The sequence below is a fragment of the Impatiens glandulifera genome, chromosome 6 (assembly GCF_907164915.1).
Source record: "Impatiens glandulifera chromosome 6, dImpGla2.1, whole genome shotgun sequence".
Taxonomy (NCBI): Eukaryota; Viridiplantae; Streptophyta; class Magnoliopsida; order Ericales; family Balsaminaceae; genus Impatiens; species Impatiens glandulifera.
In genome coordinates, this window is record NC_061867.1 from 54,247,022 (window position 1) to 54,263,865 (window position 16,844).

The following is a 16,844-nucleotide window of genomic DNA, read 5'->3' on the forward strand; positions in this document are numbered from 1 at the left end:
ACCAGTCTTAAAAAAAACATATTAAACATTATTTTTGCCCTGAACAAAATTTTTAAATTGGGCTTATATATATATATATATATATATATATATACTTTTAAACAAACAAATAAATAAAATCTAGCAGACTTATAAGTTAGATACAAGTACTCCAATTTTAATTCCAAACATTTTTTTTTCTATTTATCATTTGATATGAATTCAAATATATATTCCAAATATAAAGGAAATGTGATATATAACATCATAATTATCATATTAATTATAAGATAAAATGTTCCATAAATATGCATCCCACATTATGCTGAATTATCATCTTAACATCAATTAGAAATTAATTAATTATACCCATGATAGGGATATCACAATCAACCATATTTAATAAGTATATATATGTCCAAATTTAATTATAAAGTAGTTAGGGTTTATTCAAAGAACCCAACCTTGAACAATATCAGCAGTCTCAGCAGTTAAGCTCCTTGGAACAGATGATCCTTCCCCAGTAACATAGTGATTGTACCTGTTTTTTTTTTTATAAAAAAAAAGCTATAATTATAGAGAAATTAAAGAGTGAAAAGAGATTAATCAATTACCCTATTTGAAGAACAGGCTCCATTTCACAATCCATGGGATTGGATTGAAGAACATGATGAGTGAAACTGCTGGAACCAGCTGCAGATGGGTCAAGGTTCCATGAACATGGGAGGGCTCTAAGATCTTGATCATGATCTGTCTCGCCAAGCTGAAACTTTTATCGTAAAAAGAAAGAAAACGATGATTTAGAATGATTGTCGATAATCTATCAAACGGATGAAATTCGTGTGTTATGAGATAATTTACCGATGACATTTCTAGCGAAACCTTAATCTTCAACTGCTTGTTTACATCCCCGAGATGGCGTTCCTGTCCATGAAATTATATTGAGATCACAAGGTTTAATATTAACATATATATGTTCTTGTTTATCTATAACTTTATGTAATCTACTTTGATTTTTTTTTTCTCATCTTTCATTTTTATTAATACAAGAGTCAATTTATAAAAAATGTGTTATTCGTTTTTCTTGTCATACATTATAGAGTAGTGAATTGTGTTTCAAGCTCGATTCTATTGGGATAAAATGTTTTGAACCCTGGTTCTCCTACTTTATATTATTTAAATAGTTAGAATACTGATTAGATCGAAAGAATCTTCCTTTCTCCCAAAAAGGATGATGATAGCTAGGGTTAGAGTTGTTTATGGTTGGTTCATCTATAAAGGTTCATCATCGAGTCATCATTGACAAGGGACAAATCATTAGTCTTCTTCTTGGAAAGACTATAATGAAAACATTCCATTCGCTACCACAATCTAGGTAGACTAAAGAGCACATGTCTAACCCTTAGTGAGATTTATTCGAGCTTGTAAGTCCTTATGAAACCTCAATCATATGTAGAATGAAGTTTTTAAGAACATAATAGATTATAAGTTTTTCATGCATAACTTAACCTAAAAAACATTTGACATACTATATAAATTCCCACCTAGGGCTCACATTTTCCCTATAATGAATAGCTATAGACTCAATTTCCTTTTGTTCAATTTCCCTTATGTGGGTGATTGTGCATTAGTGATTTAACAATAGAAATATTCATAAATAAAAGGAGGAAAAATATATAAATATAAGAGATTGAAAGTTATACCTTCCTCCTCAGCTCTTCCATTTGCTCCAACATTATTTGTGTCTGCAAATGAAAAACTTGTTAAGGAAAAACCTTAATTGAAACTTGAAAATAATTGTTCCACCATACACCTTGCGTTGGCGAGTCTGGGACAACGCTCCTTCAAGTTGCTTCTCGAGATTCTGTAACTCCTTCACGCTGAGTGGTCCGAGATCCTCTCCAAGAAGATGCCTTAAAAACTCATTAAAATCGATTTCATGCTATTGATAGAAAAACTATAAGGAAATTGGATAGTTACAAATATTAAATAATTAATTACCTTTGAGTACGCAAAAGTGATTCATACTTTGTCTTTAATTTGGACGCCTCTTGGAACCAATTCTATTCCACAAAAATAAATAATTCATCGACATATTTAATTTATAATTATGCAATGAAAAACTCACAAATTACCTGAGTGTCACGTTCAACGACGTTTTCATGAGGGTTATAACAGCAACGTAGGTACCTTTCGATGGTCTTGGAAACACTGCATATATAAAGAAGAGCATGCCGAACTAAATGAAATTTATAAAATAAACTAAACTAATTAAACACTACAAACTAAAGGTTTCGCTTATTTCGGTTAGGACTTGTTTATTAATCACCATAACATAAAGTATCAACAAGAAAAAAACATCATAAATATATGTAACAAGTAAAGATTTAAGCTTAATTAGTTTCATTTCATTCCATTTAATGTTAATTTGTTTAGTACATCAGAATAAACAAAACCAAGGAGGAAAGAGCAAGATCTAGGATAATTATTTTTTAGATATTTGTTTTAACATCCTTTATAATTAATAATTAAGATATATGTCTTTCTTTATTTTGAGGTCAATCTCATGTTATATTCATTTCATTTATCTATATTGAGAAAATCTAACTCAAAAAAACCGGTTCAAGGTTTAATCTTTTCATGAAAAAGAAAAGAAGAGAGAAAGAATGGGAAACCCTAGATCTATTTGGATGTAAGAATTAAGTCAGAAAAAACAGAAACAAATGTTGAAAACAAACATGGTTGGAAAACACACCAAATCATAAGAAAGACAAGGTACGGCCAATCAAGCCAGAGACAACCCATAATAATGAAAGAGAGATCGAGAGAGATGGAGAGAGATTTGTAATTACCCGGCGCTTCCAAATTCATAGAGTTTTCCACGACTGGAGAAGACGATAAGACCAACTTCGGCATCACAAAGAACAGAAAGTTCATAAGCTTTCTTCAACAAACCATTTCTTCGTTTTGAAAACGTCACCTGTCGATTGATCTTGTTTTCTATCCTTTTCAACTCTACTCTTCCTCTTCCCATTCTTTCTCTTTCTCTCTCTATCTCTCTCCTCTCTCTTTCTTGTTCTTATGTATATTATAAGTCTATATTCTTTCTCTCCTGGTTAGTGTTACCATTGATTTTTACTTTTTTAAACTTGATGCATTTTATTTGAAAATGGTGAAAATTTGAACAATCACCCACTTAGGGTTTGTTTCATATGGGTTATTTGAGGTTTTTATGGGGTTTTGTAAAAAAAAAACTTTAGTGGATAAGTTATTTGAATTTTAATTTGTTAATAACATGATGTGATGTATTCTTATATTTTAAAAAATAAATTAAAGGTATTTTAGTTGATAAAATTAGTGATTTAAAAGTTAGAATATATATAATAATACAATAGAGAAAGAATTTATATAAAAAAAATGGAATAAAACAAACTCTTAATGAAAATGCAATATTAGGTCAAATCAATAATAACCAAAACAAAACATTTTAACTTGTTAATATCTGATATCACAAAATCTGCACTAATTATCTCAGGAAGAAAATCGAACCAAATAGGCATAATAAGTTCTGACAATGATGGTCAAGTTACAAACCCAATTCACAAAGAATTTTTTAGATGATTAGTGTGAAAGACACGAAATCATGACGAGTTACTACGCTCTACTAAAGTGTCATGAGTCTATGGATCACAAAGAAAACTCAATCAGCTCTAAATTACGGCGAACATCCATCCCGGTTATTTGAGGATTTTTGAGATTTTGTCAAATATTCTTGTTTGATAAAAGTTATTTTGGTTTTAATTGGTTTAATTATTACAATATTTTTTTATAATGAAATGAGTGGTTTGAGAATAAAAATAACAGTGAAACGATAGACAGTAAAATATCAAAAAATCTCAAAATACCCATATAAATGAGCTCGTGTTCATGTTCTTGTATCAGGCCTAACAAGTTGCTAGTAATTTATGTCCTTGATGCATTGTGATGTCTCATTTGTTCATTGAGGTTGTAGTATTTTGATTTAACTTGTCACAACTTATATCATAGTTTGCTATCGGTTTGTTTCGTGAAAAGTTTATGAAAGGATTAGAAAAATACAAGGAAAGGAAATGGAGGGGTTATATATATATAAATTATACTTTTTCTCTTTATAAATGATTCTCTTCTTGTTCTTGGACCCCCACTGATCTGGCTTGAAACTACAGAGTGAAAACAACCTTGGACTATGGGGGAGACTGCAAAGAAAAGTTGCCTTCAGTAGTAAGTTAAACTTTAATACCCCACGACCCTTGAAAGGGACTGTTGATGTAACTTAGGGTTTGTTTGTTTCTTTTCATTCTCCTAAAACCAAACAAATCATGCATCCCACATGTTTTGTTGTTTTTCTTATAAAGAGAAGGTTTTCATTGATCCTTATTCGAATGAGTAATTGATTTTCATTGATCCTTATTGAAAAATATTATGTCAATATCATTTATTTTAAATTTTCAATGTATTCAATACTAGAGTCAAGTGATCAAATTTGAAAATAAAAGCAAGTAATTGATTTTTCTTACAAAGTAGGGTTTTTTATCCTGATCTTTCTGAAACGCAATGGTGCAATAGTTACGGTGGTGGTATATGTGTTACAAAACTATGTAATGTATAGGAGAAATCACAGTAAAAGTAAATAAGAGTTCCTTATAAGAGTGAACTTAATAGATTATAAACATATTTGTAGTTTATTTTCTCACGTGTATAGATACGTACCTAGTTTAGGGCGTTTATAGAATTGATCGTTGTTGCACACTAGTTGTTCATTGATCTTAACATTTAATATTTTATATGATTTATTCTTAACATACTCTATTTTCTCTATAACAAATTAGTTGGATTTATAGTCTATTTCTCAGGTAATTGTCATTTGTGGAAATCCTAATAATTATATGTATGATTAAGGAACAAATTTAAATGTCTTAAATTTGAGGTCATTACTATGAAATTGTGCTAGTTTTTTAAATAAAAAAGAACAAATTTAAAATTTGTTTAGTTATTTTTTAGATGAAATTGTGCTAACATAATAAGCGTACAACAACTAATCTTTAATGTAATAATCATGGATACGATAATAAAACCGAGGAAAAACTATCAATAATTATATCACTTTCAAAATGCATTTGTATGATAGATGTAGAATATAATTCTATGAATTGAGTCATCAAATGCTTAAGAGATGTGGTTGTTAGGATGTCCATTTTGAATTTTGTTTTTGATGGATGTGAAGGCATATTAATGCACTATTTCCATTATTAAATTGTCTCTCTGTATTATGTGAATTTCTTTTTTAAGAAAAAAGCAACTTAATTAGTATTATATATCCTTTAACTTTGTTTGAGTATTAATATTCTCGTTCACACTTAACTTTATTCTAATTTAATTACTAATATATTTTTTTTGATATATCAAATTAATTTTGTTTTAAATTTTTCATTTATATTAAAAATTATAATAATTCTTTAAACATGACGATAAAAATGACATGAAAATAAATCATAAAACATAAAAAAAAAAAAAATACAAACACGTTATCCAAAAGTTTATCGAGCTCATAGATCGAACAAATAAATTAGTCTCAAATATTTCTAAGTTAACTATTTTTTTATGCATTTAATTAATTCATGTCATATTTTTGTAATAATTAGTTTTTTTTAATGATAGTTTAATTTAACCCTTCAACGAATTTGAAGGAAATCGATCCAGCCATTTTTTTTTTGTAAGCAAGGATTTTTTTCATTTGGACTATCATGTTATGTTAGGGTTCAAAAAAAAAAATAACCTCATATCTTCTTTTAGATAAAAATTAACCCCCATCTCAAACAAGTTAATTAAATATTATAAATATACCAACAACATATTAATAATATTTTTTTTTGTGTTGAATTGTTAAATTGAGTTTTTTTTATGGCAAATTAAAATTTCGAAATTTCCTTTTTACCTCACAATTTGAGACCTCTTATTGTGTATAACAAGATTTTACCTTAACGGTTTCAAACGCCGGTTAACTTATTATTTATATTACATTTATAAATATATAAATAATATTCATGTTATTAATTTAATTATCAAGCAAATTAAGGATTTTGATTGTTAACTTATTATTTATATTACATTTATAAATATATAAATAATATTCATGTTATTAATTTAATTATCAAGCAAATTAAGGATTTTGATTTCCGATCATTTAAATCATAACGTTTTAGTAAGAATTAAGGTCAGTCCTGAGGTAAGCCTAAGAAGCCCCAGAGCTAGGTCAGCCCACCTTCTCGCGACAACTCATTTAACAAAAGAAAAAAATATATATATTTTAGTTAAATTTACCGATTTTTTTTTTTAAACATAAAATGTTTAGTGTAGCGGTTTAAAATGTAAGTTGCAATATTTTATTCAATTTTTTCGCATAATTTTTAATTTAATATTTACCATATGATCCAACAAATTAATTTATTTTTCATATTTATTGTAACAAATTACACAATTTTATAAAAAAAAACATATAAAAAAGGTCAAGATAAAAATTTTATTAGAAGAAATATCATTTAGTATTTAGTGATGGTGTAATTCAAAGTCTTGAAATAATTTATTCCCAAAATTAACTAATAAATAAAATCATGGTTCGGGTATTATTAACGGGTTTAACCCATTCAACATTCTTACCCGAACTTTTCGGGCGGTACATACACGGTTTAGGTCCATATTTCACAGTAGTCCATAATCCAATTTTCAGACGGCCGAGTGAGGAAGAAGAAGAAGTCGCCGGAAAACAGTGAAGAAGAAGCCGGAAAACTGATCAATGGCCGGCGTCGGAGAACCTCAAAGAAGACAAGGTAGACCATATCAACCATCTAGAGGTCCTCCCGGTCCACCAGCAAGAGGCGGTCCTCGTTTTGAACCTGTTGATCGTGAGAAGGTTCTTCATTCACTCCCTTTCTCGCTGCGTGTCTCTTTATATTTGCATATCACGAATTCTGTATCCTAGAGTTTAAGGTAGAGATTCCTAGGGTTTATTCGTATTGGTTAGAAATTTCTAGGGTTTGGAGCATTTTCTGAAAATTACGATTTCCATTTTTAGTTCTCTCGTGAAAGTATTCTTCTATTGATCAAATTGCTGTATCAATGAATTGATTCCTTTCAGAGTTTATGAGGAAAAGAAATGTAGCAATTTCCTCTTTCAAGTCATTATCGTGATTTTGATGCTTTATCTGCTTTAATTGTGTCCATTCAACTGGTCCCTAGTATGAACCTCCTTAATACATCTATTGATCATTCTTTAACTGAAGTAAATGTTGGTTTATCTAATGAAATATCTCTGATTTTTCTCTTATGCAGACTTGTCCTTTGTTGCTTCGAGTTTTTACAAAGGTATGAACATTGTTCGTTTCTTGATGTCATACTTGCTTGTAGTTTTGATTCCTTCGCAAGATTTGAGCTTTCGTAATAAGAACTATTCATTTCTTGATGTCATACTTGCTGGTAGTTTTGATTCCTTGACAAGATTTAATAGGTTTCCATTGTATTTTATCTCTGAATAACCGATGGCTTTTGAGAAGAAAGTTTAATCTCGTTTGAAATGATGATGAAATGATACTGATTCTATCAGTAAAGATTACATTATGTGCTTGATTGATGCCCATTGTAATGATCCATACTTATCATTTTTATTCATTCGGCATGCTCTGTTTATCTCTGAATAGCTGATGGCTTTTGAGATGAAAGTTTAATCTGGTTTGAAATGATGATAAAATGATAACTGATTCAATCAGAAAAGATTACACTATGTGATTGATTTGATGCCCATTGTAATGATACAAACACGGGATTTATTAATCTTTTTATAGACTGGAAGTCATCACAGTGATGAAGATTTCGCTGTGAGAGGCAAAGAGCCAAAAGATGAAGTGCAGATATATACATGGAAGGATGCCACCCTTCGCGAGTTAACCGACTTGGTAATTCTTTTTTTTTTTGCAAGAACTTAATTCACAGTTCTCATTTTCAAAAAAGTCTAAACATCTACATTGCTAACAACATCTGATTGATATCCACTTACAGTTCTTGATTGGGATTTGTTTCAGGTCAAAGAGGTAGCACCCGAGGCAAGAAAAAGAGAAGCTAATCTGTCATTCGCCTTTGTTTATCCAGATAAACATGGGCGTTTTGTGGTCAAAGAGGTTCTTTCTTTCTTTTCCTCTTTTATCCCTCACCCATTCATTGTAAATTGCCAACTTTTTTTTGAAAAATGTAAAAGAAAATATTGTCACTAAAGGAGAGCACAAAAAGGTGTCTCTCTTGTCAAAAAGAACTTAAAAATGCTATACAAATGGGTAGTCAAAGACAAAATATCCATCCAACCCCTAGCTTATGGATGATGGATGTCGTCTACAATAACTAAAGAAAAATCCTTCATTTTTTTTTGAAAATTGAGAATCTTTTCAGTTTTCATTATCAACAATTAATGCGAAGATTGCATTTACGGTTGGATCATTTGTGATAAGATTATTCTAATCACGCCAAAAGCCTTCCCATCAAAATTCCTTTAATCTTGCCAAATGATATTGGAACATGCGAGAAGTAGATGGTAGATAAAAACTCTTTGATCTAATTTGGGGCCGTGCTAGGCTCCTCCAGATAATAAACCTTGATTGGAAAGAAAAAACAAAAACCGAAACAAAGAAGTAGATGATAGGGCTAACATCTACTTGTTTCTCCTCTTAGTAGGGCGGTTTGTTCTTCCACACATTGATCCATGGAAAAGAGGATTGATTTTCATTCACAAGTTATCGGAACCATTCATTGGTCTTAAAATTCCCACTTTAATGCATTATGCTCATTTTAGAAAGTGGTAAAGGGTCTTACCTTATGAGGAACAAACCCGGGTCACAAAAATAAAAAATAAAAAGAGATTTCGATCTTAGTCTAGATTTGGATTGAATATATAAACTGTTAACAGGTTGGGAGGACTCATTCATATCCAAATGTAAGGAGACCTGATAATGGTAGCAAGGCATTAGGTGACCTTGGTTTCCAGGTACAAAATATACACAAAATGCCATTTTTCATTCATTCATTTGTGTTATTATTATTGCTTCTTATCTTTTGTTTCGAACCGCAGATTGGAGATTATTTGGACGTGGCTATTCAGTAACCGCTATTTCAGAGAGTATGTATTCACAAGACTACTTCATTTTCGACTTAAATGTTTGTAAAACAAAAACACTGTATTTCTGTTATTTTCTCTTCTCTTTCGGATACCAGTATGCATGTGAAAATGGGTTGAACTTTAGAAGTTTCGCAAGTTCTATCTCAATACGAAACATCGATCACAATTTGGATGCCATTTCAAATAGGCTATAGATTTGTTAAAGTAGATGATCAAAGAAAATCTTTCATTGTTATTGAATTGGATAGAAGTCTTAATATACAAATTAAAAAAAAAATATTAGTATTTATTTTATTAGTTTTTTATTTAATATATCAAATTATATAATTTAATATATTCAATTTAGATAATTCAATTCAAATATGAAGTACTTATATTTAGATAATTCAATTTTTTTTATCTTTATATATTTTTATATAGACTAAGTGGTTATATTATATATATGGTGATTAAATGTATATTGAGTTTGCTTAATATTTTTTAAATATTAAATTTTATATTATTGAATTATTCATATAAAATACATTATTATAAATTAATTTTAAAATAAAATGATATATTTATAAAAGTTGAGTGAGAATTAGTTCTATTTAGGGGTGGTCAAACCTACCGATCGGATACGATTCGGTATTTCGGATCGGATATCCGCCTCTATTTTTTTTAAAATTGTCGATCCAAAAATACCGGATCGGATCGGCCAGCCGAATACCCTCTGATCCGATTTTTTTTTATATTTTTAATTTTTTTTCATATGCTAGAAAATTGAAATTGTTATATTAAGGATTTCAGTTATGAATAATAACGATTTGAGAACAGATTCACAAACAAATTTAAAGGGAATTGAGAAGAAAAATAAATGAAAGAGACATATTTTTGTTTGGTTCGTGGGTTTGTAAAGGAAAATGGGAGAAAACATAAGAAATAAAAAAAAATTGTATTTTTGTTTGGGTTTGTAAAGAGAAGAAAGGAAGAGATAGATTTTTGTTTAGTTTTTGTAATTGTTTAATAATATTTTTATTTGGATTTTTAAAAAGAAACCGGAAGGAAAATATAAGTAGAGAGAGATTTTTTTGTTAGGTTTGTATTTATTTAATAATATTTTTGTTTGGGTTTGTTTATTTAATACACTTTTAAAATCACCGGATCGGCTTCGGATATCCGAAATCTTTTTTGCCCGATCCGTATTCGATCCGAAAATCTGGTAAAAATATCGGATCGATATCCGAATCCGATCCATCGGATACGGATTTTTTCGGATCGAATCGGCCGGATCAACGGATCAAGTCTTTCCGATCGGTTTTTTTGGCCACCCCTACTTCTATTATTTAAATAAATTCTATATTCGGATTTTATTAAATTATTTTTTATTATATCAAAATATATATTAACAAATCAAATAATTTTGAATGAATGTGATTTTTTGGATTCGAACTTAAAATAATCTGAATATATCTGAATACAAGTTTATTTAGTTGAGTTTTGTAAAATTTCATTTTACTAATTACTCATTTTATTTTTACTTTCGAGTTAAATTATATAAATCGGGTCAAATACGAAAAATTACAAATAAACGGGAAATTGGAGCAAATGACACTAAAGATTAGTGTATTTGTAAAAAGTGCCGGCGCATAAAAAAAAACGTTGGTGACACTTTTATTTTTTTGGACGAAAATGCCCCCGTTGCGAGACGCAACTGGCATTCGCGAGACGATTATTTTTATTTTATTTTTAAAAAATTTCGTCTCGCGAATGTCGGTGCGTCTCGCGAATGCCGGTTGCGTCTTGCGACATGAACAAAATCGTGTATGCGCCGACACTTTTTTCAAATAAGTCATTTTTTAGTGTAATCTCATCCAAACTAAATAGTTTAGGTTAATGTTTAAAAAATTGCAACCACTATTGAAAGAAGCTTGTGCCTAGTTTGGTGATACGACGTCGTGTTAAATTCTTGGATCTTACTTTTTGACGTGAAAGAGAAGAAGAAATCTCCAGATCGGGGCTTAGATCTCTCACTCTACACTACTGTCATCTTCACAATCACCATCACGATTCTTGTAAGATTCTGTATATACATTCATTCATACATTCATACAATACTACATTGCCTTGCACGGAATCGGAATCGGATTCGTCGGATTTCTGATGCTCGCCAATGGATTTCATCTAGCAACGCGATTCATTCATCGTTAGTCATCTCTCTCTCTCTCTCTCTCTCTCGCACATTTGTTTTGTTTTAATTCTTAATGCGATTGCGTTTTTGTATTCAGGTTTCTAACAGGTAATGGCGTTGAAGAGAGGCTCTTCGATTAACCGAGGCAAAGGCGCTGGATCTTGCTTTCCGATTGTCATTTTTCTCTTTTTCTTGGTGCTTGCTCCGTTGATATTCTTTATTGGAAGAGGTCGCTTAAATACCGATTCAAATTACGGTTAGTGTTGAAATTATATGATTCAGTTTTTTAATTAGGTTAATATTTATGAACGAACATAAGATTAGGATTATGCCAATTGGATATTGAAACTGCTTATATTTTGATAAGAACAATTGTTTTCATCCTAGTCTAGGGTTTTGATAGAGAAGAAGTCGTTAAAGATAAGTAAGAAGAGATGAATAATTACAATCATGTCATTTTACTATATTTACAGTCATATCTGTTTTTGTATCTTGATCTGGATCCATATACAAAACTATGAATAAATTCCGCATCTCTTACATAAGAAGTGTTTTCAAATGAGGCCATTGTTGTGAATACCCCTTTTTTTTGTTGTTTTTGATAATTGATAGTATTAAGACAATTGTTTCTGAAGCTAATAAGTAGTGGGATTGTATTCATTTACAATTAGAGGAGACAAGGATTGTGTTTCAAAGTAACTAGAAATCTAGGGTTTAAAGATAAGAAGAGATAAATGTCAAAAGACTGCCAATTTACTTTTCATTCAAGATATAACTAATTACAGTCATATACTGAGCCCTTCCCATTTAGAATCTGTTTTTATATCTAGATCTGGTTCGATATACAAAACTATGAATAAATTCCGTATCTCTTACTTAAGTTTAGTTTCCAAACATTTATATGAAATAAAGAATACATAAGAAGTGTTTTCAAATGAGGTCAATGTTGTGAGTACCTTTTTTTTGTAATTTTTTGTTGTTTTTGCAGGTCTCTCATCTGATGTTTTAGATAATTGATAGTATTAGATAGTTGTTTCTGAAGCTAATAAGTAGTGGGATTGTATTCATTTTCGATTAGAGGAGCCAAGGATTGTGTTGCAAAGTAACTAGAAATCTAGGGTTTAAAGATAAGAAGAGATGACTGCCATGTCATTTTACTATATTTACAGTTATTTCATGAGCCCTTCCCATTTAGAATCTTTTGTATCTAGATTTGGATCCATATACAAAACTATGAATAAATTTTGCATCTCTTACTAAGTTTAGTTTCCAAACATTTATATACTTGATTCAGATACAAATCCATACATAAGTGTTTTCAAATGAGGCCTAATTTTTTGTTGTTTTTTGCAGGTCTCTCATCTGATGTTATAGATAATACTAAACAGGTAACCTTGTTCGTTTGTAACCTCAATTTCTTCATTGACAGCAAGTTAATTTTTTTTTTAAATACGCAGGACATACATTGGAGAGAAAAGTTAGCTTTAAAACATTTGAAATCTCTTTTCTCTAAAGAGGTCATTGATGTGATAAAGGCCAACACAAATGACTTGGGCCCTCATAGTCTCGACGCTTTCAGGAAAAGCAAATTTTTTGTTTCATCAAGCAACAAGGTGAGAAAACTTATCACTACATATATATGGCTCGGGAGTATAATTCATGCTGTAAATTTGACAAACTTCCTTTTGATTCCTTTTGGATCAAGACAAGCCAAGATGATGATCCAAAGATCAAACCAGAAACACTTACTGCAAAAAAAGATCCTCCTCCGCTTATTGATGATTCTCCAGCAACACTAGCACGAAGGGTAATAATTCATTAATCTATGTACAATTTTTTGTCAATCATGATGATTTTTTAAATAAATTTCTGTTTACTTTTGTCTTCTTATTTCAGCAAATGCGAGAAAAAAGGCGTGAAAAGCGTGCTTCTGACTTGGTAAAACAAGACGATGAAGTGATTATAAAACTCGAAAATGCAGCTATTGAACGTTCCAAATCTGTTGACTCGGCGGTTCTAGGGAAGTACAGCATATGGAGGAGAGAAAATGACAATGAGAACCCTGATTCGAATGTGCGGTTGATTCGTGATCAGATGATTATGGCTAGGGTTTATATTAGCATTGCGAATTTGAAGAATAAGACTGACTTAGCCTCTGAACTTAAAAATCGACTTAAAGAGAGTCAGCGTACGTTAGGAGATGTAACTGCCGATGCTGACTTGCCACGCAGGTAATGTCGATAGTGAGTCTCAAGCTCTCAATGCAGTCAATTGTAAAATTGTTCATTATAAAATTTCTTTTTGTTGTTAATAAAATCTGCAGTGCACCTGAGAAAATCAAAACTATGGGTAGTGTACTGTCAAAAGCTAGGACAGCATTATATGATTGTCAGCTTGTGACTGGAAAGTTGAGATCAATGCTTCAATCAGCAGATGAACAAGTTAGAAGTTTGAAGAAACAAAGCACATTTCTTAGCCAACTAGCGGCCAAGACTGTTCCTAATGGAGTTCATTGCTTGTCTATGCGGTTAACCATTGATTACTACCTATTACCTCAAGAGAAAAGGGAGTTTCCTAGAAGTGAGAATCTCGAAAACCCTAAACTTTACCATTATGCTCTTTTCTCCGACAATGTATTGGCCGCTTCTGTTGTTGTCAACTCCACCATCACGAATGCTAAGGTAATGAGTTCATATGCAAGTGCTGTCTTACTTGTCTGCTCTATATATTTATTTATAAACTGTTGCTGATATAGTCATTCGCACTTGTTATTGTTTTTGGGTAGGATACTTTTTAGAAAATAAATGTCCTTTTTTGTGGGTGTTTTTTTTCAAGGTTTTAGAGAACAGATCACCTTAAAGTGTTGGCTTATTTGTCATCTTGCATTTCCTTAACATGTTTTATGTTCATATCTTCTCCTATGCTGGTTATTGTTTTTAATATGTCCTATGTTGATATAGGCCTAGGGCTTGATTGATCTGCTTTGTTTTTCTGATTTTCTTCTGTAAAAATCTTGTTTGATGAAAAAGTTAATTAGTTTTTAATAATTTTAAATGTTATAAAGAATAAACCCATAATATTTTAGTTGATGATGGAATAATTGTTTATTTTGATAAAATCCTAGTTTCTTGATTAGTTAGCTTTTTGGCACCTCAAAGTTTTTCAGAAAAATCTTGTCTGATGTAAAATGTTTGTAGAATGACTAAAATGTCCTTGATATTTAATGTTTTTTTATACATCGCAGGAGCCAGAGAAGCATGTCTTTCATCTTGTTACAGATAAACTGAATTTCGGAGCAATGAACATGTGGTTTCTGTTGAATCCACCTCGAAAGGCAACCATACACGTAGAGAATGTGGACGAATTCAAATGGCTGAATTCATCGTATTGCCCTGTTCTAAGACAGCTTGAATCAGCAGCGATGAAAGAATACTATTTCAAAGCTGACCATCACACGACTCTCTCTGCCGGCTCATCAAATCTGAAGTACAGAAACCCTAAGTATCTTTCTATGTTAAACCACTTGAGATTTTACCTTCCTCAAGTATATCCGAAGTTGGACAAGATATTATTCTTGGACGACGATATTGTAGTGCAGAAGGACATAACCGGATTGTGGTCTGTAAACCTCCATGGGAAGGTGAATGGTGCAGTGGAGACATGTGGTCAAAGCTTTCATCGGTTTGACAAGTATCTTAACTTCTCGAACCCTCATATCGCCAGACATTTTGATCCTAATGCTTGTGGGTGGGCTTATGGAATGAATATGTTTGATCTTGTTGAATGGAAGAAGAAGGATATAACCGGTATTTATCACAAGTGGCAGAATATGGTAAGTTTCCTTTGAATTTCTTCTTATATTATTTCGCCCATTTGAAAACACTTATATGCTTTATCTAGGTTATTGAATCTCGAATAACCCATATACAAAACAAGGACTAAGTTTAGTTTTTGAACAAATTTCTTTTTGTTGTGGTTGGGTAGAACGAAGATCGTGTACTGTGGAAGCTTGGGACATTGCCACCAGGGCTAATAACATTTTATGGTCTAACACATCCGCTTGAGAAAACATGGCACGTGCTCGGTTTGGGTTATAATCCGAGCATTGACAAGTCTGAGATAGAGAACGCGGCTGTTGTACATTACAATGGGAATATGAAACCGTGGCTAGAGTTGGCTATGAGCAAGTATCGATCCTATTGGACTAAGTACATTAAGTTTGATCACCCCTATATCCGAGGCTGCAAACTCAGCGAGTGAAAAACAAAAAATGCGGGTTGGTAACTTTTGCTTCCAATGGCATTTGTTTATTCTTTCTTTTGACGATGAATAGGAGAACAGTTTAAAAACACTTGTAGTTCCATCGATCATTGTGATGAATTTATACGAAAACTTATTATTATTAGTATTATTATAACTTCTTGTGTGTTCTACTAGGTTTGGCCTTCCATTTGGAATCAAATAGATTATCTTCTTCATATTCTTTTTATTGCTATTTCAAGCTCGAAATGGTTATATTAACTAAATTGAATTTACCTTGAATTGTGATATATAGTAGGTAACTAACTATCTATCACAAAAGTCATTTCAAATTTTTGTTCATCTTTTAACTACAAGGTTTTATTTCCTTTATTTAATTAATTTTTCATGTTAAAAAATGAAACAATATTTAGATTAAAAGAAAGATTTTACTGATAATCGGGGTTCATAAGTGTGTTTATATTTCTGTTCCATTCTATTTCGGGTATTATTTTTTATATTATTCTTGTCTCGTTCTGTTTCAACGAATTTCTGTGGGTATCTTTATATCATATATTTAAAAAAAAAAACTTTTTTAAAATTTTATAAACAAATTTTTTAATATTATATGAGTAGTGATAGGGAAAATTTGGGAGAGGGAATCACATCACTGACTCGAAAAATGATAAAGTGTGAGGGCACATTATTTCTTCTCATAGTCAACTCTATAAATATTTGAATTCATATTATTAAAAAAAAATAAATTTATTTTTTTTAATAAAATATAAAGAATAAATAAATAGATTGATTATGTTATATATTTAATTGTGTTTACTATAATCGGGTTGAAATCGGAATAGAAAAAATAATATCATGATTAACAAAAAAAAAAAAAAATCGTCCATAACAGAACAAATCGCCCATAAATTCAGTAGTAAAAACATTAATATCGATAAAATTCAGTGATTAAACTAATGAAATAGTTATTTTATTTATTTATAAATTTCAACTAAAACCGTTAAAAATAATGTAAACACTAATAACCCCAAATTGTAAAGCATAAAAAGAAGATATTTAATATCTCAATTGACCCAAATTTGACAAATTGGACAATTATTTTTTATCTTATTAAATTAAATAACGTTAATCAATTTCTCATATAAAAAAATACACACACAACAAATATGAATTCATTTCATCTCTCAACTTGCAAATTAAAACTTATATTCAATAAAATAAAATCAAAATCTTCTCATT

The 16,844-nt window shown here is 30.6% G+C and overlaps 3 protein-coding genes across 3 annotated transcripts; 2 read left to right on the forward strand and 1 right to left on the reverse strand.

The window, feature by feature from the left end:
• Nucleotides 1–429: 429 nt before the first annotated feature.
• On the reverse strand, nt 430–3,017 carry LOC124942566 (agamous-like MADS-box protein MADS3). The gene is made up of 8 exons (XM_047483094.1): nt 2,832–3,017; nt 2,115–2,190; nt 1,981–2,042; nt 1,793–1,892; nt 1,683–1,724; nt 841–903; nt 594–742; nt 430–520 (listed from the first exon to the last, which is right to left on the reverse strand). Exons 1-8 carry the CDS (start codon nt 3,011–3,013, stop codon nt 430–432), a joined length of 765 nt encoding a protein of 254 aa, XP_047339050.1. The 5' UTR covers nt 3,014–3,017.
• Nucleotides 3,018–6,721: 3,704 nt separating this feature from the next.
• LOC124942260 (histone deacetylase complex subunit SAP18-like) lies at nt 6,722–9,301 on the forward strand. Its single transcript, XM_047482725.1, has 6 exons — nt 6,722–6,928; nt 7,348–7,380; nt 7,857–7,967; nt 8,094–8,189; nt 8,969–9,046; nt 9,131–9,301. Exons 1-6 carry the CDS (start codon nt 6,812–6,814, stop codon nt 9,161–9,163), a joined length of 468 nt encoding a protein of 155 aa, XP_047338681.1. The 5' UTR covers nt 6,722–6,811; the 3' UTR covers nt 9,164–9,301.
• Nucleotides 9,302–11,156: 1,855 nt separating this feature from the next.
• Nucleotides 11,157–15,839, forward strand: LOC124941435 (polygalacturonate 4-alpha-galacturonosyltransferase-like). Its single transcript, XM_047481762.1, has 9 exons — nt 11,157–11,363; nt 11,446–11,604; nt 12,702–12,736; nt 12,806–12,961; nt 13,054–13,155; nt 13,245–13,579; nt 13,672–14,029; nt 14,593–15,180; nt 15,333–15,839. The coding sequence occupies exons 2-9, from the start codon at nt 11,460–11,462 to the stop codon at nt 15,606–15,608; spliced, it is 1,995 nt and encodes a 664-aa protein (XP_047337718.1). The 5' UTR covers nt 11,157–11,363; nt 11,446–11,459; the 3' UTR covers nt 15,609–15,839.
• The last annotated feature ends 1,005 nt before the right edge of the window (nt 15,840–16,844 follow it).

Coding starts and splice junctions, on each gene's coding strand:
- LOC124942566 (XM_047483094.1), bottom strand. CDS start 3,013: ATGGGAAGAGGAAGAGTAGAGTTGAAAAGGATAGAAAACAAGATCAAT. Junction 2,043..2,114: donor TCGTTGAACGTGACACTCAG/GTAATTTGTGAG, acceptor TTTGTGGAATAG/AATTGGTTCCAAGAGGCGTC. Junction 521..593: donor GAGCCTGTTCTTCAAATAGG/GTAATTGATTAA, acceptor AAAAAAAAACAG/GTACAATCACTATGTTACTG.
- LOC124942260 (XM_047482725.1), top strand. CDS start 6,812: ATGGCCGGCGTCGGAGAACCTCAAAGAAGACAAGGTAGACCATATCAA. Junction 7,968..8,093: donor TTCGCGAGTTAACCGACTTG/GTAATTCTTTTT, acceptor GATTTGTTTCAG/GTCAAAGAGGTAGCACCCGA. Junction 9,047..9,130: donor TAGGTGACCTTGGTTTCCAG/GTACAAAATATA, acceptor TTCGAACCGCAG/ATTGGAGATTATTTGGACGT.
- LOC124941435 (XM_047481762.1), top strand. CDS start 11,460: ATGGCGTTGAAGAGAGGCTCTTCGATTAACCGAGGCAAAGGCGCTGGA. Junction 11,605..12,701: donor AAATACCGATTCAAATTACG/GTTAGTGTTGAA, acceptor TGTTTTTTGCAG/GTCTCTCATCTGATGTTATA. Junction 13,156..13,244: donor CAGCAACACTAGCACGAAGG/GTAATAATTCAT, acceptor TTCTTATTTCAG/CAAATGCGAGAAAAAAGGCG.